The 23,422-nt window shown below is 36.4% G+C and overlaps 1 protein-coding gene and 1 pseudogene across 1 annotated transcript in view; one reads left to right on the top strand and one right to left on the bottom strand.

Annotated features, from left to right (window-relative positions):
- Window positions 1–634: 634 nt before the first annotated feature.
- Window positions 635–23,422, top strand: part of ZC2HC1A (zinc finger C2HC-type containing 1A) — a 46,776-nt gene continuing 23,988 nt past the window's right edge. The window contains exons 1-4 of the mRNA XM_054595072.1: window positions 635–731; window positions 9,016–9,089; window positions 16,027–16,143; window positions 21,490–21,631. Of these exons, the coding sequence (XP_054451047.1) occupies window positions 716–731; window positions 9,016–9,089; window positions 16,027–16,143; window positions 21,490–21,631 (349 nt within the window). The 5' untranslated portion in view covers window positions 635–715. The remainder of the gene's footprint in view (window positions 732–9,015; window positions 9,090–16,026; window positions 16,144–21,489; window positions 21,632–23,422) is intronic.
- Window positions 13,389–14,626, bottom strand: LOC129087980 (BTB/POZ domain-containing protein KCTD20-like; annotated as a pseudogene).

Here is a 23,422-nt window from a genome sequence, read left to right as displayed (position 1 = left end):
GGTATCTCCCTTTAACTTAGAGTAGAGGTTACCTCATTAGTGAGGAGGCCAGCAGGCTACCTGAGCTTAACAGCGATAAAGTGGAGGGCCATGATGGGCCAAGAGAAGATGCTGTTGAGGAAACTGTTTTCAGTGCCGCATACAATCTCAGTGCCGCGTCCCAGACAGAAAATGGGATATCTAGGGAAAGGTGGCTTAGTTCACAAAAACCGTGTGAGAGACACCGTTTAAGGGATGCTCTCAGATCAAGACTTGTGATCAAAGGGCATAAAATGGAGATGGTGCCACCTCCAGGACATGCGTCTGGTTTGCTTGTTGGCTTTAACAGAACTCAGGGAGGGACGGCCGGAACACAAAACTGCAAAGATGCTTGAGGGACGGGCGATAGGGAGCCCATGCAGTGCTGAGGTGGGCTGAACAGATAACTGTGAGGGTAACATGGCTGGAGTGGAACAAAGGCGCACTTGGGAAGCGGAAAGCCTAGAGAGGAGTAGGTTTACGGCGGAATTGTCAAAGCGCTAGCAGCCGGGAAACAGCGCTACAGCGACCGCCAGCGGCGCGCCTCTCCAGGCCCGGCCCCTTATAAGCCACGCCCGCCGACCAATGGGAGCCCGGGATGTTAGCGGGTGGGAGGTGCGGCCGCGTTGCTACAGTCGGAGCTGGGCTGTTGTGGGCGCTGCCTGAGGAGTGTCCCAGAGGAAGAGGCAGTGGAGCGATGGAGGGACTGGAAGGTGAGAGGGAGAAGGGATGCGGCCGGGCGGCCGAAACAGGCTCGGAGCAGTTGCAGGGCCCTGAACATGGGTACCGGGGAGGCGAGGGCAGGTCCTGAGCGGCGGACCTCTCGGGTACGTCCGGAGGCCCGGGCGGGAGGGCGGGAGCCCGACAGTCCCCGACGCCGTGTGGCCAATGACCCTAAGACACCCACCTCGGACGGTTTTCAGCTGAGGTACCGCACCCAGCGTCCGATCTGTCCCTGGCACAGGGCTCCAAGTCCCTTCCTACCGTTTTCTAGTCTTGCCTGACTCCCGCTGTCCTTTTGGTAATCACAGCCTCTGGCCAGATTGTATTTTCCTTGCAAAGTGGACCCTCCATGAATGTCTACAGCCTCCCCACCTCCAGCGTCTGCTGGGTCCCTGGGGTGTGTCTCCAGCCTCGAGCTTCTGACACTTTCCTTGGCCAGTTTTCCTAGGAAACCTTTTTGCCATTTCTACAGTGTCTTCTATGGGGAGGATGCCAAGAACATCTTCCAAGAAAGTGTCACTGGCCAGCTTTACAGCTGGGACAATAGATTAACCGAAGGATTTAAGTAAGGGCTCATTCACGATGACTCTGTAGGGAAGAGCCAGCATTGATTCCTTATCTTAGGGTATATCCTTGTGCTGTAACCATGACTCCTGATTTTGCTTTGTTCCCAGTTCTTTCCCTTTTTTCTCTACTCTCTTTACCTATTTTATCTTCTGTAATATAGCATTTGCCTAAAAACAACAAAGAAAGAAAACACCCAACTAGCATTGGCAGCAACAGTCTCAAGCTTCTTTTTCAAATTGTGGTTAATCTTTCCGATGAAGAATAAGCTTGTGGAATTGAAAGATCCTGTTGTCTGGTGTTAGCTCTTCCCCAACCCCCCCTCCCCCCCCCCCCCCCCGCCCACCCCTTTAATAGATTCAGGTGGAATTAAAGGTAAGTAGAGGCATTGAGCCTCTAAGCATTATTGCATGTTAAAGAATATGTTATTTCAAATTGTGTTTTCAAGTGAAAAATAATAACTGCAGTGACCTAAGCTCACAAAAAAGCAAATGTAATAGTGACCATGATCAATATTTCATGCTTTTGCTCTTAGGTGAATTTCTTATAGTAAACACCTTAAGGACAATAATGAAGAATTATGATACATGTCTATTTGCAGGCAGCTGTGGTATATTATAACAAATGAAGGTCTTGTTCTGAATTCATGTTAGGCAAGTCATTCAAGTTTCTATGAAATAGGAATTATAGTGATGGTACTTCTTACTTTCAAGATACTTTTGTTTAGAGGACATCTGGGGGCAGCTTTTTCTTTTTTTTCAGTGAACTTTAAAACGTGATAGTATTACAGCTTAGTAGGATCTTGGATTCTGGAATTCTCACAAGTTATCATAATATACATAAAGTGCTTTAGAATCGTTTCTCTAAAGGTTTTTAATTTATTCAACATTTATAATTAAGGCAAAGTGCTTCAGTCAGTTTTTCACTTATATATACAAAGCACCGAAAACAGTGTCTGATACAAAGCAGGTACTCAATAAATATTTGTTGTTAAATAAATGACTTTGTCTATGATGAGCATTATTGTTGGCCCTGGGATGAAGCCAAAAATAAAAAGGCAAAGCCCTGCTCTTATTGAGCCTACATTTTAGTGAACTTTGTATTTTATCAGTGCCAAGACATATTATTGAAATCTTACTAAGAATGCTTTTAAAAATCTAGTGAAAACTTATTATATTGTACTCAATTACATGAGTCAAGAAATACATGAATTCTGATAGAATATAGTATGTTATTATAGACATGTTTTATGGGCCCAGGTTGTGGTATCTCATCTTAAACAGTATTTGCTCCTCATTCTTTGTTTGATTTTGATTTTTTTTTTTTTTTGGTCCTTTTTGTAGGGCAAAAGTATTGAATAGTCATAATTGCAAATGGCTTAAACTAATAAAATAAAAACTGAGAGTTTTTTGTTAAAGTTAGGACAGTGCCTTTCTTTCTCTCTCTTTTTTTTTAAAGTCCCATTTTGCAAAAATCAAAACCTTTGTGTCTTAGGGTTACCCTTCAGTAATGCATCTATGTCTTCATTTAACAAATGTTGATATATGATAGATGATTTTTCTGCCCTATTGGAAGTTAAAGTCTAACATGTTGAAGTTGTCTAATAAACATCATATTGCTGTATCTAGTAGAAAATCTTCAGGAGTTTGTTTAACGTATCATAATAATTGAGCAAATATTACATTGTTTGGCATTAGACCCATGTTTCTGGTTTAAATCAGTTGCCAGGCTAATTTTGATTGTAAAACCAAGTATATGAATCCCTGAAAAATTCTGATATCATTCTCTTTCTTATAACTTTATTTGCATGTTCATCTTTTACCACTTATATTATTTTTGGTTTTCCTGGACCTGTATGTTTCGTAGATTGTCAAGAGATGAGCTATTAGGCTTACACTGTATTTCAAAATCAAGTATCAATGATTTCTCATGATTTTGTATAAACTGTATCCAAGCACTTTTGCCTGTGTGGGTTATTAGAGCAAAGCCTTTTAATGTCTTTTCATGTAAGTATTGTAACCTATAGGTATAAAGTATATCTAAAAGCAATAGAGGTAGTTCTAGACTTGGGAAGGTTCCAATCTCTCATAAGTTTTTCATCAGTAAAATGGAGAGATGATGAACTCTAAGCAGATTTTATACACATATTGTCATTCCTTTTGTAACACATTGATGAGAGGTTATTAACGGCTGTGATAGAGATCGATGAAACTACCCATCCTCTAAGAACTGCTATAGTTAGCAGATCTTAGTGTACTACCCCTAAAACCTGATGACAAGTCTGATTGCTCTTCTCCAGTGTAGCCCTTATCTATGAAATATAGCCATCCTGTCCCATTAGTTTCCTTTTTGTTTTGTTTCTCCCTAAACACATTAGTTTACTGAATAATTCTTCATCTTTTTTAATGTATCTAGCATTTATTGTATTGTATTTATGGTACTGAGCCAGACGCCAGGTATTTTGGTTCACAGGTTGGTGCTCAATCCACTGAGACACACCAGCCAGGGGCAGATGCCAGGATAACTGATGTGCTAGAGAGGATCCTTGCTTTGTTTCTTTTTAGTTCTATAATTTATGCAGTTAATCTGACCCTCGGTTAGCTATAAACAAATGGAGCAATTAAATACCAATCTGCCCGAAGTATATTAATTATTAAATGTTGTAATACAGAAAGCATTTAGCAAAGTGCCTAATACACAGGCCCCCTCAAATTCAAGAAATACGTTAGGAACTTAAGAGTGGTTCAGTATAGATAAAACAGAGTGCTTCTAAGGGATTGGAGGGCAATCCCACTAGATAATCATAGCAGCAGGATATCAGGAGAAGGGAGAGGCCGGAAATATATACGTAATGCAAATTTGAACAAAGGGGAAGGTAACAGGAATTGAAAAGGGGAGGATAGATTAGAAGACATTTCCGAACTGGAAAGATGAGATATGACTGCTGGATGTGAGAAGAAAAAGGAATAAAAGATAAAGCAGCTTTCTAGGTTGGACTGAGAGTTAATATCTTTAACCAAGAGGAAGGCCAAGTTTGGGAGATGATGTAATGAGTCTAGCATTTGAAATGTTGTGTTTGTGCAGTACTTCAGGGATATCTGGTAGAAAAGTCTCATAGGTACTTGGAAGTATCTCTGGAGTTTTTAGTTTAGTAGTCATCAGCATAGAATTGATGGCAAGTAAAAACATTCACCTGAAAGTTATATTTAACAAAATGAGGAAAGAAACTTGGGTAGAACTGATGCTGTAGGTTTGAAGGTGAAGAGAAATTAGAGTGTGTGTGTCCCGGGGTGGGAGGTGGGAAGAATATTTAAAGAGGTTTAACCCTTTAAATTGTCAAGAAAAAGCATTTGGGAAGAAACTAATATTTATTATGTGCCTGAAGAAAAGCCTATGGCCCCTGGTGTTCCTATAAGTCTAAGTACTAACCAGGTCAAACCCTGCTTAGCTGGAGATCTGAAAAACCAAGGCTTAGGAGAGGCATATATTGAAGACAAGTGAGAAAGGATTTTAAAGGTGGAAGGAATTGCTCAGCAGTGCCTCATGCTATAGAAAGGTCCAGTCGGACAAGGATTCAAAAGAGGCCTTTGAATTTGACAATTAGTACTTGGATGGTGTTTCTTAAGATCTCTACTCTAATGTCTGCTTATTAAAGAAGATTTCCCTGATCCTACCCTAGTCCTCAAATACAAACATACATAGCATTATGACTGTCCTCTCTTCCTTTACTTTGCTCTATTTTTCCACATTGTGCTTATTACCACCTGGCATTTTTTTTAGACCTAGTAAAAAGAGACTTTATTAAAGATTATTGCAAGGAAAATAAATAACTTTTTATAATTCAATATTTACATAAGTTTATTTTTTCATTGTGACACATAACAATTTTAATAATTCCTTAATATTCCCTAGTAGTTCTCTAATAGGAATACAGTTTTTTATATTCTTCTTCAATTATGTGCCCATTTTCCCCCCATTACCTTCCCCTCTCTCCCCACCCCTACCCACTCCACATTTTCTTTTTTTTTAATCCTCACACGAGGACATTTTTTCATTGCGATTGGTTGCCTCCTGCACACACCCAGGCCAGGGATCAAAGCCACAACATAGCTGTCTTCCCTGACGGGGGAATCCTACCTGCAACCTTTTGGTTACAGGATGATACCTCAGCCAGCTGAGCTACACCAACCAGGACCATTTTATATGTTTAATTGTTTTTTATTTATGTTTTTCCTATTAGAAGAGCAGAAGCTTCATATGATCTGGTTCTTTGTTTTTATCATCACTGTTTGCCTACCTCGTAGAACAATTCCTACCTCATAGGTGCTCAGTAAGTGTGTACTTGTTGAATCCACACATGGATCTATTTTAATACAGTGATAAGACCTAGTAAAGTTTGCCTGCAATTTAGATAGAGAGTGAATGAGAGGTGGTAGGGAGAAGCTAGTTAGTAAATGTATTTCCAAAAATGTGCTATTCAGGACATTCATCCTAAATACGTCAGTGAGGTGAGGGTCAGGGGTGAGGAACAGGGCAGAAAGGGTTTCTGTTGAGGAAATAACAGCATACTAAGTCTTTTTTTAAGACTGAGATAGTTCTGTTCTAAGAAAGCTCTTTTTTCCTTTTAGAATTTTCCATACATTTGACCATGAAGAAAGGGATATGAGGATGATTGGTCAGACATAGTAGAAATGACAAGTCAGGTTCAGAGTAGGTAGAAAGGGAAGTGCAGCCAGAGTTCAGTTATCAAGAACATGCAAGTCACCCTGAAATCAAGAAGAAACTTATGGAGAGGTGGAAGGGAGGAGTTTGTGATTGGAGAGGGAGCTTGAGTATTTTGAGAGTCCCAGAGGAAGACCCTTGCCCTTGGATGTTTTGCTGAACTAAAGTAGAGTGGAGGGTGAAGGTATTGTGTTGAGTAGTCTTAAGTGTGAATTTGAAATCTAGGATGAGCTGAAAAAGGGAAATCTTGTGACATGTTAAAGATCATTGAACTGAAAGTAATTTGATTTTTAAAGGGGCTGTAGTGAGAAAGGTGATAAAACAGATGCCATTTGCTTCAAAAGGGAGGCTTGTTGAATTTTAAAGGTTATATTCAGGTGGATAGGAAATAGACATGCTACACACAGAGGCCAGCTCAGTTCTTAATTTCCAGGATTTATTTTTCTCTTGAAAGTGTTCTCTCCTATTTTTTAAATTTATACATTTTTAGAATGTCATAACTATTTTAACAGCGTATTTTTTCATGTCACCTATGTAATAGTATTATATAAAATACCATTTCAAGCTTTATTATTATGCAGGTTTTCAAGTTGCTAAATACAGCAACTCCTGATAGAATTAATAATATGTGCAGGAAAAATTTTGTAAGGCAAGATTGACATCTGGTAGTTTTAGAATATTAAAGTATTTTATATACTTTGTTCAGTCCATCAGTTTGAGTGCTTCTTTCCACAGTTTGCTCTCTGCTATACTAATCACCTCTCTGAATATCATCTCTGTACTGTATTTTTATAAGCTGCAGAATTTGCCAGCTTTTTGCTCTTCTGGAGAGATAGTGGACTTTGTCTGCATGCCCTGGAGAGCAGTATCTTTTTTATATCATGGGTTATACGCATTTTTATATGTAACATCTCAGTTGAACCTCTTAAATTTTAAGGTAGATTAAGCTGATATTATAACCTCATTAAACTGAGACTACCTATATGATCAGTAGTAATACCTTATAAAGCTATGCCCTATGTACTACCAGCTAATGTGAGGAAATTATAAATTTATGTCTTTATTTATTTGAATGGAGTAATTAATTTTTTTCTTTTTTGAGGTAACTGTTTTTAAGTTCTTTTTCCTTAATGTTATACTTCTTTTTTTAGGTCTTTTAGTGATAATGATTTTCTTTTTCTTTAAAGACAATTTGAACATGTTTGATGATTTGTAGGAATTAATCCCAGAAGGTGCATTTTATTATATTGTAGTTTTCTAGTTGCTGTTAAATTTAAGTTTTTGAATTTAAAAAAAAAGGGGGGGGAGATGATTTTGTCCTTAGATATGTGAAGACATGAATCATGTAGACTGTTAGCTTTATGAGAGCAATGATTCTGTCATTCCACCCTTGTGTCACTGTTAACTTGATACATGCTTGGCAAATAGGTGCCTAAGTAGGCACTCACATTATTTTCATATGCTCAACTGATTTTTCTCAATAGTTAATTTTTATAAGATTTTGGTTTCTCTTCTATTTAACAGGGAGATACTGAAATGTACTTTGATGCAAGTAAAATATGTGATACTTTTTGACATTTTGGGTTCATGAATTTTTAAATCATTGCTTAGACTTTAAAGGAATAAATGAAAACTATAAATAAGCAAGCTTAATAGATTATGCAGTATGTGGCATCACTTTGACCATCATTGTAAAGACATTTTTATTTTAATGTACCTGATATATTTCATCCAGCAACTGGAGTTAAGTTATCCAAATAAATGGAGTTGCTCTCCCTAAATAACCTAGCCTCTGGTTTTGGGGAAGGATAAATCAGGCAAATCTTAGCTTTGCTTTTCTACTGTCCACTGCTTAACTCTTCCACAGATGTTGCCTCCATCTGAGGTGTCACATGGTCACTATCTGCTGTTAAAATAGGGCAGTGGAATTTTAGGAGAATGAGAGATCAAACAGTTCTTCTGTTACTATTTGATTGTATTCCCACAAATGTCTGTTTTGATTTTCCTGACTAGTTTTCTGTGAATGCCTTGGAACAAATTATATAAAGTCATAATTGTACTTCATATGTGGGTTTATTTATGTTACTTCTAAAAGAAAATGTTTTTCTATCTGTCTTTCATATGATAAGTGAATTGTAACAGTAAAATATTCAGCAGAAAATATGGTAAAGATACAGGTTCAAGTATTATTTTTAGAAAATTACAGGTATGGAAATAAATTTAGATTTGATATTTTGCTTGATAATAAAATGACAAATTGATTCAGTAATGTAGAATCCCAAAGAATGTAGTTTTTATCATTTCATAACAATTTGCATGAAAGTACATGACATGTATTAATTTTTTATTGAGTAGAAGTTGCAGCTACTTCTATCTTAATGAATTTGTGCCCATAAGGTCAGAATATCTCCATTTGCTGGACCATGAATTTTAATATAATGTATATAAAATAATGAACAATTCACATAATATGCCTGTTTGCATAGTAACTAGGTGATCTTTTCCTTAAAGTGCTATACTTCCTATTATATGATGTTAAATAGAACAAGATTCTTTTTATCTTAGATTATCTCCGGAAGCTGCCTCACTGATCACCAAGGTTATTTCTTAATGCTCTGAAGATTAATAATGTATAATATTAACCTTAAGGTAAATTTGGTTTTTAAAGTTAAGTAATTTACAATAGACATGTGCTATACATTAAGAGAATATGATAAGATTTGGTTGAAAGTACATAAGATTCTTCCAACAAATCAGTTTGATAATCTTTAAATCATGACTTCTGTATTTGACTTGGCCATTCTGACCACTGATAAATTCTGAGTCTGGTGCCCATTTTAATTGATAGTGTCACTTATTTCAAATGAAAGGCTTTTTTCACAAGAACTGACAACTTACATGCTGAAGTTAAAAGAAGATGTTAAATAAAACTTGGATGTTTCACAATTTGAACATAGAATTTATTGACTAAATTCTTTTCTGTTTTAGAAAATGGAAGTGTCCAAGTTGGAGAATTATTACCCTGCAAGATTTGTGGAAGAACATTTTTTCCAGTGGCATTAGTGAGTTCCCTTTTTCCTTTCGGTTTTGGTAGATCAGTAATTGTTCAGTTCTTTTGGACAACTCTCATGGAAAGATCCTCTGGAATAATTGGGAGAGATACTGGTTGATGTTCTCTGTTTAAGAATATAAGTTCCATGTATGTCTTTTTTCCATGATGGTCTTTTTCCCTTCAGAGTTTGATTGGTCTTCAAAATCTCTCTACTAAAGTGTTAAAGTGTTCCTTTCTTTTTAGGGATATTAACAAAAAAAAAAAAAGAAAAACTATTAGAAATGCATAATGTATTTAAAGATATGGAATTATATAACATCTGGGATTTGCTTTAAAGTACTTAAGGAAAAATGCCCTGGCTGGTGTTGCTCAGTGGGTAGATGGAGCACTGGCCTGTGAACCAAAAGGTCTCCGGTTTGATTCCCGGTCAGAGCACATGCCTGGGTTGCAGGTCAGGTCTCCAGTTGGAGGCGTGCAAAAGTCAACCAGTCGATGTATCCCTTGCATGTTAACGTTTTTTTCCCTCCTTTATCATCTCTCTAAAAGTAAATAAGTAAAATCTTTTAAAAAATGAAGTACCTCGGGAAAAACTGGGGTAGATGAAACAAGATTGCTAAAATGTTTATGATCATTGAAGCAGTGATGAATAACAGGGAGTTTATTACACTAAAATCTTAATAGTTGTATATGTTTGAAATAGTCCAAAGGAAAATTGTTTTCAATTAAAAGCACACCTGAAATATATTAAGCATTCTCTGGATACTTTTAGATACTTAGTATATATACTAAGTATAAATAAAGGCACTTTTAACTGATTTTAATGTAAAATACCCGTCTAAATAGAGAATAAGAAAAAATGCCTATGTACCTTACATATATTATTGTACCTTCAAATATAAATGGAAATCTATTAACATTTTGATGTAAGGACTTTTCTTTGAATATGGATCCTCTGATTAGAGTTCTGCCATATAGCATTTTTCATCCTCGTAATATTTCCAGTTTGTTTCTTTAAAGCAAAATGAGGAATTAATGATCCATAAATGTCAGTCTGACTACAGAGTCCTCTTTTTTAAATGATAATATTTTATTATTAAAAAAAAGCACCCCAAATATAGGATTTTGTAAACAGTGTTAGGTGAACATGTGCAACTTTAAATAAAAAGTAAAGAGGCAAAACTAAAGGCATTTTGCCTTTAAGAGAAAAAGTTCTGCAGAGGTGGTCCCACCCAGGTAGTTAATGTGTCTCCATCTCCCATGTAAGTATCAAGTTTGCTTTCAGAACTCATTATGCTCACTTTAACAATTTCAAAATGATGGCAAGAAGTGGCATTGAATAAATTACTCAAACCCCTTCTTTCTATTTTTACTCGATAAAAAAGGCTCCATATCACACTGACAGTTTGAACTAAAGCCTGTGTTCTGATTGTTTTTACTTACTCAAGGACCTGTTGGAACACTAGTTGCAAATATCCTTCCTTGGCTTATTTCTGTATACATTAGATAGCACACCATTCTCTTGGATTTTAGTTTAAAATAATATTGGCTATGAAGTAATATTTCGTATTGTACTTAGTAATCCAGCTACTTTCTAGCTTCCTTACCTTTTGCTGTCATTCTTTCAATACCTTTCCTTCACTTTGGAGAAATCATTAAGTCATGTCACCAGACACATTTTAACACTGTCTCATTCCTCACTGCTCTCCAAGTCCTCAATGGCAAATGTTCCCTACTCAACTATACGTGATATGATGCAGACACAAACTTGGATTTGAAACCTTAAATTCATGTTCATCTTGGCTTGCTGAGATACATCTGAGTAAGACAGCTGGGTAAGACCATTTCCTTATGAAAATGTTGCTATGTAACTGCCTGGCTTACTTATTTAGGCACTTAGAAAAAAAAAAAACAAAACACGAAACCCAAGTCCTTCTGTTTTTATTAAAACACTTCTTGTCCAAGTAGCCAGTAACTAACTCTGAAGGGAATGACTGCAACCTAGCCCCTGTCCCTGTGAGGGCTGAGAGGTCCTGCCATGGCAGAATGTCCTGGCCCTGGAAACAGAGCTGCTATGACTGAAAGGAGCCACCAAATTACAGTGATGCTGAGATCCAGGCTGGGAGAGTATGGGCTGAGGTTCCCTCTTAAGCAGGAACCTCAGTTACCGCCACTTGGTGACACTGGCAGATTTACCTCCACAGGTGTTCCATGGAGTTGGGGCTAAAAGCACATTAACCCAATTTGGGGAAAAAAAGATCTAGTTCTTGAAAGCCTGAGTAAATTAATCATGTACATAGAAAAAAGTGTTAAGTACATGCTATCCTTTCATACCTGGCTTTCTACCTAAGCAAGGACTAATTAAATTAGAATATTAACTGCAATGCGTTAACACTAAATGTTAAAAATACATTAGCTGTATAACAGGAGTCTTACGTATCACAGGCTACACAAATAGTCAGTGCAAATTTCCTTTGTGATGACATGGAAGTCAACTGAAAGTACAAAGAAAGCACCATTAAACAAGTACCGGGCTGGTCAACTGTTAGTGGGAATGAATGTATATCAGTAAGGTCACAGCCAAACCTGACCTCAAATATCAACCAGTATGTTTACAGAAATAAAACTACCCTCTGGCTACAAAGTAACCCTAGTTGTAAACCTTAAACCTGGCCATCAGCCTTACAAGTGGATGCCAATGGTAATCCGAACCCTACAGGTGGCAGATGGTTCAGTTTAACCCCTATTACTTTTTAGAGAATAAGGAACAGAACATTGATTTCCACTGTGATTCTGACCGCATGCACAGAGAACACACTTCTTAAGACATTCTTGTTCTTCAAGCCTGGAAAGTGCAGCTTTCAAGACGCACCTGACTACACCTTGGGAGACTATGACTAGTGCAGTCATAAAACAGAATCAAGTAGCTTGCCCTATAGTATCTTATAGGAATAGAATTTAAGAAAACTGGTCATGCTCTTATCTTAAAGAACTTGAAGGAAAACTATGTGCCTCTTCATAATTCGTGATGAGTTCTGTGTAGGTGATTGAAAGGCCAACCTGTACCACAAAATGGGAGATAATCCCATGATATATCTGGCTCTAGCCACATGGGCATCGGGGAAGGTGGTTCCATGCTGGGGAGAGTCATCTGGGTTGTCATACACTATGCATTAACAGGTAGCTGACAGATCAAACAGAGTTACTTGTCTAATTTCCCTTCAACCCATCCTTCCTTTGGGGATGACATTAGTATGGTTTTATTTAGTATGAGCAGCTGATAGGCTATTTAAAATATTCTGGTATCCAAAAAAATTCCATAAATATGAAAAGAAAAATCCTGTACTGGGGCCAATCCTGGACAGTGATATTTCTCCATCTGCTTTACCCCAAATGCCCCTTCCCTGGAGTTCTTATAAGTCTTCCTATTGAGAAACTGAGCCCTTGTGAGAAACTTCTGCCCATATATTGGAAGCCTTTAAATCACATCTAAGGTCTCCCAGCCATTCCAGTAGCAACACGCTGCTCTAGGGTAAAGACCTGAGGCTTCACACCAGATTCTAAGCCATGATAATCAAAGTGGCCTGATTTGGAGAGGTTCTTCTAGTTGAGTTGTGAGTTTGATTCAAAATGATAATCAGCTTAGGCTCAAACACCATGAAGCCAAGGTTTCATAAACATTGTTATGCCATTATCCTTCCTGTCACAGAATCTATGTGGTTTTGCATTGTTCTTTGAATTAATGAAAAAACAAAACTGAATTTTAAGCACCTAAGATTTTCCTTTTAGACATTTTGAATTAGAGTCTAGTTTTCCTGTGATGAAGTCTGGGCACAGATACCACAAAGAATGGCATCTTTATTAACCTCTAATGAGTATGCTCTAAGTGCCTATGTGTAGAAGATAGAGATGGTCTCCTTTTAAGTTTGGTCTCTTTGCTGCTAATGTTCTTGGTGTAAAACAAAACACACAAAAGCCAAAAACAAAGCATAAAGAATGAGAACTGCTTTGCTGAATATGAGGCAACAAATGTCTTGACTTTCTTTTCTGATTTTGCAGTTATGCAAAGATTCAGTGAACACTATCAGACCTAAATTGTTAAGTTACCAGGGCTGCTGCAAAGCTTGTACCTTAATTACCAGTAAGTGCTTTTTTATCCCATGTCAGAGGTGCAGATATACTGAAAAGGGTGCACATTAATTATGAAAGAAAGGGAAAGGATGGTGGAGAAGTATGTCTCTTACTGATGAGATTGGCTTTGGGCAGCCCAGACGGAGAAAAGCTTCGAAGAGGCATGAACCCATAGCTGACCCTAATCCTGAAAGTCGTTAGATGTCACCTGAGAAAATGGAGCATTTAGCCAGGCAAGTTTATCCACATATGGTAGATGATGCATTAATATCTTCTGGTCTTCCAAGACATCTTCTCCAGCAGCTACCAGGTTAGTGAGGGATTTGTTTCAAACATACTGGAAAGCAACGTGGCAATTCTTTTCCTTCTTTTCCCATGATATCTGGATAAAGAGGTGCTGCACATAATTATAGATTACTTCAGATCAGCCACTAGGTCTTCTGTTAATTTTTTTTTTTTTACAAACAGGGTAACTTTCAATTCCAATGCAGATGGTTTTCAGGCCCTGTTTTTGCAACATTCTGATTCTCAATATATTTGAAGACTCTGTAGAGCTTAAAGCCATAATTTGGGAATTTTCCTCTCATGGATGGGAGGTGGGTGGTCTTCATCCCAGTCCACAGAATCCTCATCCATCAGCACCACAGTGTGGCACTCTCTCTCCCCTTTCTTGGCACAGCTCACATGATGGACAGGATCAGTTCTTCAAGGTAGTGATCAAACTGCTTGAGAGCATTGTCATGAGAGAGTTAATTCAGTATACCACTCAGATCTTGGCACCAGATAGTGTTGAAGTGCTAATTAGGAGATAATCATCTCTATCCCAGACCTCAAAGGTATCTCTAAGGTCTGGGATAGAGATGCCATCAGGACTATTGATGCTACCAGTTTTGTAATACAGCAGAGTTTAAAAAACAGTTGCACTGATTCCTTCAGCAATCTCACTCCCCATTCTCATTGGGCTGTGTGATGTCATACTCTCTTCCTGGTCGAAATGTCCTTCCCAACATGGTATTCAGATGAGCAGTGAAAATTTGTGGATTCCCCACAAAACGTGTGCCATCTACAAGAAGTATCCCTTTCTTTGGTGCCTGAGAATGAATGTTACTGCCAAAGCCTGTTTCCAGATCATTCTCGAGCAATAAAGGGTTGGTTCATGGTTTGATTTATTTCCACTTTGGAAGAAGCAGGAGGCTTTGATATCTTTGGACAATGGCATTATGCGAGGGAACTGAAGAGTTGCTAGCTGAGAGGCATAGTCAAGTGAAAGATCATTATTCCTGAGACCCAGAGGATAAGATTTTGAAGACCAGAAATCAGGCTATTTGTTTCTTTTTCTTGGGCTGCTGAGGTTTCATCCATCAGGCTGGTCTTCTGCTGCAATAACCTGCCACTGTCACTGCCACAGTAAACATTCATCCTTGAACTGTATGCTGAACTTTCTTCTTGATCAGATAAAAATCCTGCCGTTCCCTGCCCTACTTTTGTGCCAGGGGTGAATCTGCCCAGGAGGCACACATACAGCACCCACAGAAGCTGCCTTGGGGATGGCAATGCCCAAGCAGCTCCAACTCCTCTTAAATGACAACTCTTTTCTTATTTTTTTCAAAAACAGCTTTCCCATACTTAATTCAATGATTTTTTAAAAAATCAATTCACTATTTGTCAAATCATTTTCAAAGAATTCAGCTGTATTTTCAGAGAAGAAAATCCCTTTTTTGCCCTCATTTGTTTATGTAATAGATTTAATTACATGATGTAATCATTGTAACAACTACAACTTGTGCAATATCTACTAGAATGTCACCTGCGAGCCACCCTTTTAATATTTAGAAGATTTTATTCTAATAGCTATAATTATAGTGCTTGTTTGTCAAAATGAAAACAAGTATGTAAAACAACTGATTACCGATTGTGTATTGAAAAATGAAAGAGGCTCCATGACACTGAACCAGCCAAGCCAGTTCTGAGGTTTCCCCTTGTCCCAAGTGAAGTTTAACAGTTCCAGCTTATTCAGTTAGTGTTTTTCAGAATACAAAAGAAAAAAGGTGCATTTAGTACACTGATGTCATCAGTCACCATATTTTGTTTAGCGGAGGGAGAAGTATTAGTTATTTGGTAGGTTAACTGGAGGTCAGTTAAGAGAGCTTCCATTGTAATGTTCTTAAAATGAATAAATAAGTAAATGATTGAATGAATGAGTTGTCAACCACGTTAAGAAAAATACTTGTAAGAGTGGAACACTAGATAGCTCAAGAAAAATCCTGGGTAAAGGATGGTAAAAAACTTGAATTCGAGAGGGAGGAAAGGTAGTAATTGTGGAGGAAGGACACAGGGATACAGATCTAACCACTTAGTCCTATTATTTTATGTTAACTTTACATTAACATAATCCTATTATGTTAACTTTAGTAATCCAAACTACTTCTATTAACTTTTGTAATCCTAACACAAATGCATTCTCCATATACATTAGTTTTTTAGTATTTTCAGGTATTTAATAATGAAAATAATGCTTTCCTGACTCAGCTTGACTTGCTGAAATGATTACACTTACTCTAAGTGAGAAACTAGAATATTAAATAACTCAATACAATTTTGAAAGAGTATTTATCTGTACTTTCTTGCTGTGAGGAATATAACTAATAGCATACATTATACATTTTAACAATTTTAGTCAAACCAAGGTATGCCTTATTTATTTATGTATTATTTATTGTTTATTTCACTTCAGGTTTTTAAACTGGTCTAAAATTCAGTTTAAAGTCTTCCCTTGTGTAGAAATGAAAATGATACATTGCTTTTCTTCATCTTAACAGAAAAAACATGGACCCATTTGCCAGAAAACTGCCACTAAAAAACGGAAGACTTTTGATTCAAGCAGACAAAGAGCTGAAGGAACTGATATTCCAACAGTAAAACCTCTTAAACCGAGGGTAATTGTATAACCTTTGAACAGTGTGAACCTTGCTTTTATATATATATTGAAAAAAGTTATAATTATCTGTTATGCTAAGATTGAAGAATAAGCAGGATTTTGTGTAATGTTCTGGGTTCAGCTGCAAAGGAGAAGCTTAACTACTGTCTCAAGCTCCCACTATTATTTTGAGGTTTTTGTAGCATTAGAGAATCACTTGCATAGCTGTAGGCTGGAAATAATTAGAAGTCCTCCTCACATGTTCCTTTTAAGTCATTGTTAATTACCTCAGATATAATTTAAGTATGTTAAAGTCTCTTTTACCAGTAGTGTAATAAGTATACATAAAAGTAAAGCTATTATTTATAGATATTTTAGCATAATAGATGTTGATTATCTTTGTTGATTGTCATTATTTGTGATCTTATTATGCTTTCTGCAGGCAAGTTTTATCAGTTGCTCAGCTGTCTACACATAGCCATTTTCAGCTTTTTTTCTTTCTTGTAATCAAAGCAATGAATCTCCTATAATAATGTCTCTTTAAAACCACTATGATGTGTTATATTGCTAAGAATAAGACAAGTAAATACTTGTCAAAGTTTTAAAGAGTTATTTCAGTGCAGTAGTCAAATTTGAGTACCTCATTGAGTAGGTTTTTGAAACAGATTCCTGCTTTCAGTGACAATAACTTCTCCTAGTAGTGCAGGAAAACCTTTCTCTGGGGGGGCAATTAATCTTACTAATAAAATCATCTGGTAAAAGGAAAATCATGTTCATTTTTGTATTTTCATCTATTTATCTAAAAGTACTGATAAAGTTTGAATAAGGTAAAACATTATTTCAGGTTTTTCTTAGTCACCTGCCAGATGTATGATTGTATTCACGTCAATTAGCTTAGAAGAAATACTGTTGAAATCTTTGGGAGCAGTATAACATAGTGGGTATAAACAAGGGCTGAAGATCAGACTGCCTGGTCTTAATTCTGACTCTGCTACTTACCATCTTGTGATGGGTGAGTTACTTAATCCATACTTTTACTTACCTGTAAAATGGTGATGGGGTGGTATCATCTATTTTGTGGGGTTATTATAGGGATTACATAAATTTATCCATGGCGATCTCTTAGTAAATGTTGTCCTATGTCTTTCTTATGAGTTTATATACTTAAAAAATTAATCTTCAGAAAAAAAATAAAAGCCATAGATTTACATTTAAGTAGTTTATATTTTTGCTACTTAAATGATGGTCCATAGAGTAATAATATCAGCACTATTTGGAAACTTGTTAGAAATGCAGAGTTGCAGGTCCCAACCAGACACACTCAATTAGATCCTACATTTTTAACCCCATCCTTATTTGAGTCATATGCATATTAAAGTTTGAGAAGCAGTATGTTAGAAGATATTGAACATCATAATGTAGTTCTCAGTACCTTTATCTGTATCAAGGAAATCCTATAAAATCACAAGCACAGTAGAACAAAGCAAATAACAAACTTCATTTTTGTAAAAAGCAAAGACAGGCATAATCCACAGAACACAAAATGTAGGGGCTGCCCAGAACAAGTGAGATCCAGGAGAAGTTACCCATAAAGGAAACGCTAGAGGTTGCTGGGGGGTTGGGGGGAGGGGTTATGACCAAGAATCTGGAAACTTGGGAATTTAGGTGAGAGGTCTTCTCAGCTTACAGGTGACTTTGATGGTGAGGGTCTTATCAGGAAGTATATCCCTTACTTACTACAACCAGGACTGGAACTGAAAAGAGCTGCAGGGGCTTGGATAGCCAGGAATCAGAATGAGCCTGGCTGAAATAGAACAAAGCTAAGAGGGAGGTGGTGAAGAGAGGAGGCATAGAGAGTTAAGTGGCTCAGCCAGTGACAGAGACTCTCAGAAAGCACTACCAAAAGGTAAATACCCTTTCTGATGGTGCGGGGCCCACTCTACAGGGCTATTTCTTTTTTGAGGTAAGTGTGGCTGGCAGTAGTAACCCTCTTGACCCATATTATTTTAGAGAAGCAGAAGGGGTGTGTCTAGTCACACAGAACAGCCTTATTTGCATCTGTATCTGATGCAACAGAGAAGAGAGCTATTGGTTTGCATTGCTTGGAAGGCTACACTGGGCCTCTCCTTCTCCCTAAAACCTCTTGTAAATAGCTGTACCAGGAAAACCTAATTCATTCAATGATGAGTAATCAAAAACCATTAGCTGAGCATTGATACAGATACTGTAAGAAAAAGGTAGAAGAGGGCAGCAAGACTGACCAGTAGATGACTAATACTCATTGTGGAGCAGGTGAATGTTGTGATCAGACATTTGACTATAAGGTAAAACTTCAAAATCTTAGTCATCTCAAACATGGAAATGTGCTTATACTTAGTTTAGATTTTTGCATCTATATGAATGAGGAGTGAGTCTATAAGACAGACCATTCTCCTGAGCCGCAGCAGCCTGAGAGGAAACAATAACTCCACCCCTAGGAGGGACTCTGCCCCACTCTGTAGTGTCTCTAAGGGGACATGCTGAGTGTAGAATGACTACATTAACAGCTAGAGGAAATAGTCAGAAACAGTAGATTCCTGGAAGTCTCAAACAGACTGCCTAAGGTCAGACAGGGTCAACATCTGACATTATCAGAGGCAGATACAGAAAGAAAAAAAACACCGGTCTCCTCCCGTAGAAGTTCACACCACAAAGTCAGGAAAGCAAGACAGATCAATTTAAGAAGAATAAGAAAAAAAGGAGAGTTTCGCAAATAATGGGAAGACAAAGAAGTATCCCTCACCCGAAGTGAACGAAAGAATCCCCAGAAAGAGAACCAAGTGAAACAGAGGCAAGTAAACTATCAGATATTGAGTACAAAACAATGGTTCCAAGGAAGCTCAGTGAGTTAAGAGAGAATTACCAAACACTGCAGGGAAAGTATGAGGAACTTACTGAAAACTATATCAGCATGAAAAAGGACATAGAAACTATCAATAAGAGGCAAGAAGAAATGAAGAAGACAATTTCTAAATTGAAGAACACAATAGAAGGAATCAAAAGCAGGCCAGATGAAGCAGAGGATCAAATCAGCAAGCTGGAGGATAAGGTAGAAAAAAGCTCCCAGAAAGAGTAAGAAAATGAAAAAAGACTCAAAAAGAATGAAGAGGCATTTAGAGACATGCAGGACAACCTGAAATATAATAATATCCATATAATATGGATACCAGAAAGAGAAGAGGAGCATGGGATAGAGAACCTGTTTGAAAAAGTCATGATGGAAAACTTCCCTAATTGGAGGAGAGAAAAAGTCACACAAGTCTAGGAAGCACAGAGGGTCCCATTCAAGAGGAACCCAATGAGGCCCACTCTAAGACACATCATCATTAAAATGGCAAATATCAAAGACAAACAGAATCCTAAAGCAAGCAGGGGAGAAGGAGATAGTAACATATAAGGTAGCCTCTGTATGGCTAGCAGCTGACTTCTCAACAGAAACACTACAAGCCAGAAGGGAATGGCAAGAAATATTCCAAGGAATGAAAAGCAAAGGCCTGTGGCCAAGACTGCTCTCCCCAGCAAGGCCCTCAATTAAAATGGAAGGCGAAATAAGGAGCTTCTCAGACAAAAGAAGGCTAAAAGAATACATCCCCACCAAAACAGCATTGCAAAATAGGCCAAAGGGACTGCTTCAAGAAGATGAAGAAAGAGTCTATGAATACCCAGTTCCTTTCACAGGCACCAATACTTGATAGTAGCTATATTTTTAATACTTGTTAATCTGATTGTGACAATGATGTGTTATTTTAATTGTTCCTTCATTATTTATTGAAACTAAACCTGTTTTTGAATAATCTTGCCTATTTATATTATTTTTAAAAAGCTTTAAGTGACTTTTTGGTATTCTTTATCCATTTTTTGATTAAATGTTTGTAGAATTTTTTCCCTAAATAAAAACTATTAACCCTTTTTTAGATGTGTTGCAAATAATTTTCTAGTCTATTACTTGCCCTTTAACTTTTTTTACATGAATATTACTCTAGTCTTAAATTTTTAATATATCCATATTGTCAGTATTTTACTTTATAGCTTCTAGGTTTGAATATGTTACTTCAGGGTAAGAAAAATATTATTTTGTATTTTCTCCTAAAACTTCTTAGATTTTATATTTTGATTTTTAACTCACCTGAATATTTTTTGTATAATGTGTTAAATAGGGCTCTATATTTGTTTTATTTCAAGTAACAGAGATCCATTCACCTTATTTGTTGAATAAGCCTTATTTTCCCCATTGATTTGAAATATAATCATATATTACATTGTTAGGAAGATATATACATTTGTTTCTAGAATGCTCATTTTATTTCATTTATCTACTTGGTTATTTCTGTAAGGGTGTCAGAATTGCTGAGACTTTATAATGGATTTAGTTTTTTATAGTGGATCTTGACATTTAAAAAAATAAACACATAAAATAAATCTGTATTTGAAAAAAAAAAAAGACAGAAGGAACTCCTGCCTTTTGCGACAACATGGTCGAACTGGAAAATACTGTGCTGAGTGAAATAGTCCAGTTGGTAAAAGACAAATACTGTATGATCTCACCTATAATGGAACCTATTCAACAAAATAAACTTAGTGAACAAAATAAACCACAGGCATGGAAACATGGAGCAGACTGAAAGTGACCAGAGGGGATGGGAAGGAGGACAATGGTGGAAAGAAGGAGAAGGTACTAAACAAAGAACATGTATGAATGACCCATGGACATGGACAACAGAATGGGAATTGACTGTGGGAGAAGGGAGTGGGGTGTGATGGGTCGAGGAGGGCAAAGGGGGAAAAAATTGAGACAACTGTAATAGAATAAACATGATTTAAAGATAGAATTAAAAATTTAAAAAAATCAATAACCTAACAGATAAGTTGACCAGGCATATAAACAGTTCACAGAAAAGTCAATACAAATGATTCATAATGGTATGAATAGATGCTCAGTCTTTCTCATTATAAGAGAAAAGGCAGTTAAAACCATAGAGAAAAGTATTTTTCACCTATAATCAGTTAACCCAAAAGTGTGATAACATACTTCAGTAGGAGAAACTATGGGAAAAGAGTGAAATACACTCTTAGTTGTAACTTAAGTTCATGTCATACCTACGAAAGTCAACTTAGCCATGTCTATCACAGTTAACAACTGCATTTTTAAAATTACATATAATATAGTTGCATAAAGTTCTTCTCTGTAATTGTAAAGTTGGGAAGAAGATCATTTTAGGACTCCTGGTGAGAGAATGTTTAAAGTAATATGGCATTTCTTCAAGTTTGACCTTAATTTATTGTTAAAAAAAAAAGTGTTTTAAAACTTTTTTCTTTTTTTTAATAGCCTGAACCTCCAAAGAAACCGTCTAATTGGAGAAGGAAACATGAGGAATTCATTGCCACCATAAGAGCCGCAAAAGGCCTTGATCAGGCCCGTAAGGAGGGTGGCAAGCTTCCTCCTCCTCCTCCACCTTCTTATGATCCAGGTATATGTACTGTTGTTGACAGTAATGTTCATGTGGGAAGAAAATAGTGATAGAATTTTTACAAATTTTAAGTTGCTAGTAAACTTGACTCATAGTAATGGAGCATAATGAAGCATAATCTTTAAAATGATGGTGATAATAAACATTTGGACTTACTAAGGCACATCAATGTTGAACAAAGAAATGCATTATCTTTTTATCTCAATTCTTTTATTTAAACATAAAGTATTATAATATTTTAAAAATTATTATAAGTACTATGAAATGTTAATATTCTTGGAAAGATTTTAATCTTGTTCACTGTGAATGGAAATATAGTCATTCAGTAAGATTTAAATATGTCGCCTAGTTCTTTGGAATTTTCTCATCTGGGAAGGAAAAAAATTCATAATATTGCTTCAAAAATGTACAGTTCATGAGAGGAAATTCCATATAAACTGACATACCTAAATTATGCCCTAAGCTCATGTTATTATATTTTCTTCATTGAGTGAGTAAAAGTTGCTTGTTACTGTTTACAGAAGCAAGGCAGGATGCTGGCAATTCCATTTTAGATATTAAGGTACTAAAATATTTAAAATAACACAGTCGACATTTTAACATTGGTTATTGGAGTAGCCTGAAGAGGTAGATATTTTAATGTGAAAATAACTACCATGAAAATTGTGTTAGTATTCTAGATTGGGATTTATTTGTTACTAAAAATAAATTTCTTTAGAAAATCTAGATATGATCAGTTTTAATGTGTCATTGTAGAGAAGAATTTAACAAACTCTAGGCTTTACAGGCCACAGGGTCTCTCTTTTGCAACTATTCAGCTATGTTGCCACTGTTACAAGAAATTAGCCACAGACAATATGTAAATAAATGGGTATGGTTTTGTTCTAATAATACTTTATTTATCAAAGCAGGCAGCAGACAGTCTGGATTTGGCCCAGAGGCCCTAGCTTGCCAACCTTTATACTAAAGTAATTAACTTTAAGGCTAGAAGCGTTCCTGGGGTGACCCAACTGGATTTGGATCTCTTCTAATTTTTCCACATTTTCCCCATGAATTTGAATTTTCTCTCTGTTTTGGAGGTATTTGTATATTGATTTGAGCTTTAGAAATGTTTTAATCTCTAAGTGTTCACAAAACAACTCATTTGTTATAAGAAATTTTAAACCTACTCTCTAATTAGTGGTACAAATTTCTGAGCTTCAGATAAATGTAAATTCTAAAGGGTACACTCCCTCTCAAAGATAAACATGTTGAAATAAATTGAGATTTTTTTGGACATTGTTAAATTTTTTTAAATTTATTTTTTCAAATACATTTGTCTCTGCCTACCCTCACCACTTTCCCTTGCCCCCTTCCTCCTTCCCTCCCATTGTTAAATTTTTATATCAATGTCTTCTCAGTGTTTTACTTGAGATCTTCTACAGTGTTACAGAATTTGGTTCATTTTGTGATAATTTGGAGATCTAATTTTAAAAGAAATTTTATTTATAGTGTTCCTTGCATTTTAGACTATTTTATCATGGAAGGGTTTACTGTTAATTTTGAATTAATTATGTTGATGAGGTATATTGTTTTCGCTTCTTTCATTTGTTGGGGTCTCCAAAAGAAAATAAAACTATAAAGTCAATTATTACATGAATTTTTTTCTAATAGAATTAAAAGATTTTAACAGATCTCAAATTTTAAAATATATTTTGAATTTAATGTGTTATTACTGCTCAACTCTTCTACCATATAAAAATATGTATATATGATGAAAATATGGCATTATAGTGGCAAAAAAGAAATAAC

The sequence above is a fragment of the Pteronotus mesoamericanus genome, unplaced genomic scaffold (assembly GCF_021234165.1).
Source record: "Pteronotus mesoamericanus isolate MK-2021 breed Mesoamerican mustached bat unplaced genomic scaffold, CSHL_Meso_final scaffold_54, whole genome shotgun sequence".
Taxonomy (NCBI): Eukaryota; Metazoa; Chordata; class Mammalia; order Chiroptera; family Mormoopidae; genus Pteronotus; species Pteronotus mesoamericanus.
This window is presented reverse-complemented; position numbering and strand designations above follow the sequence as displayed.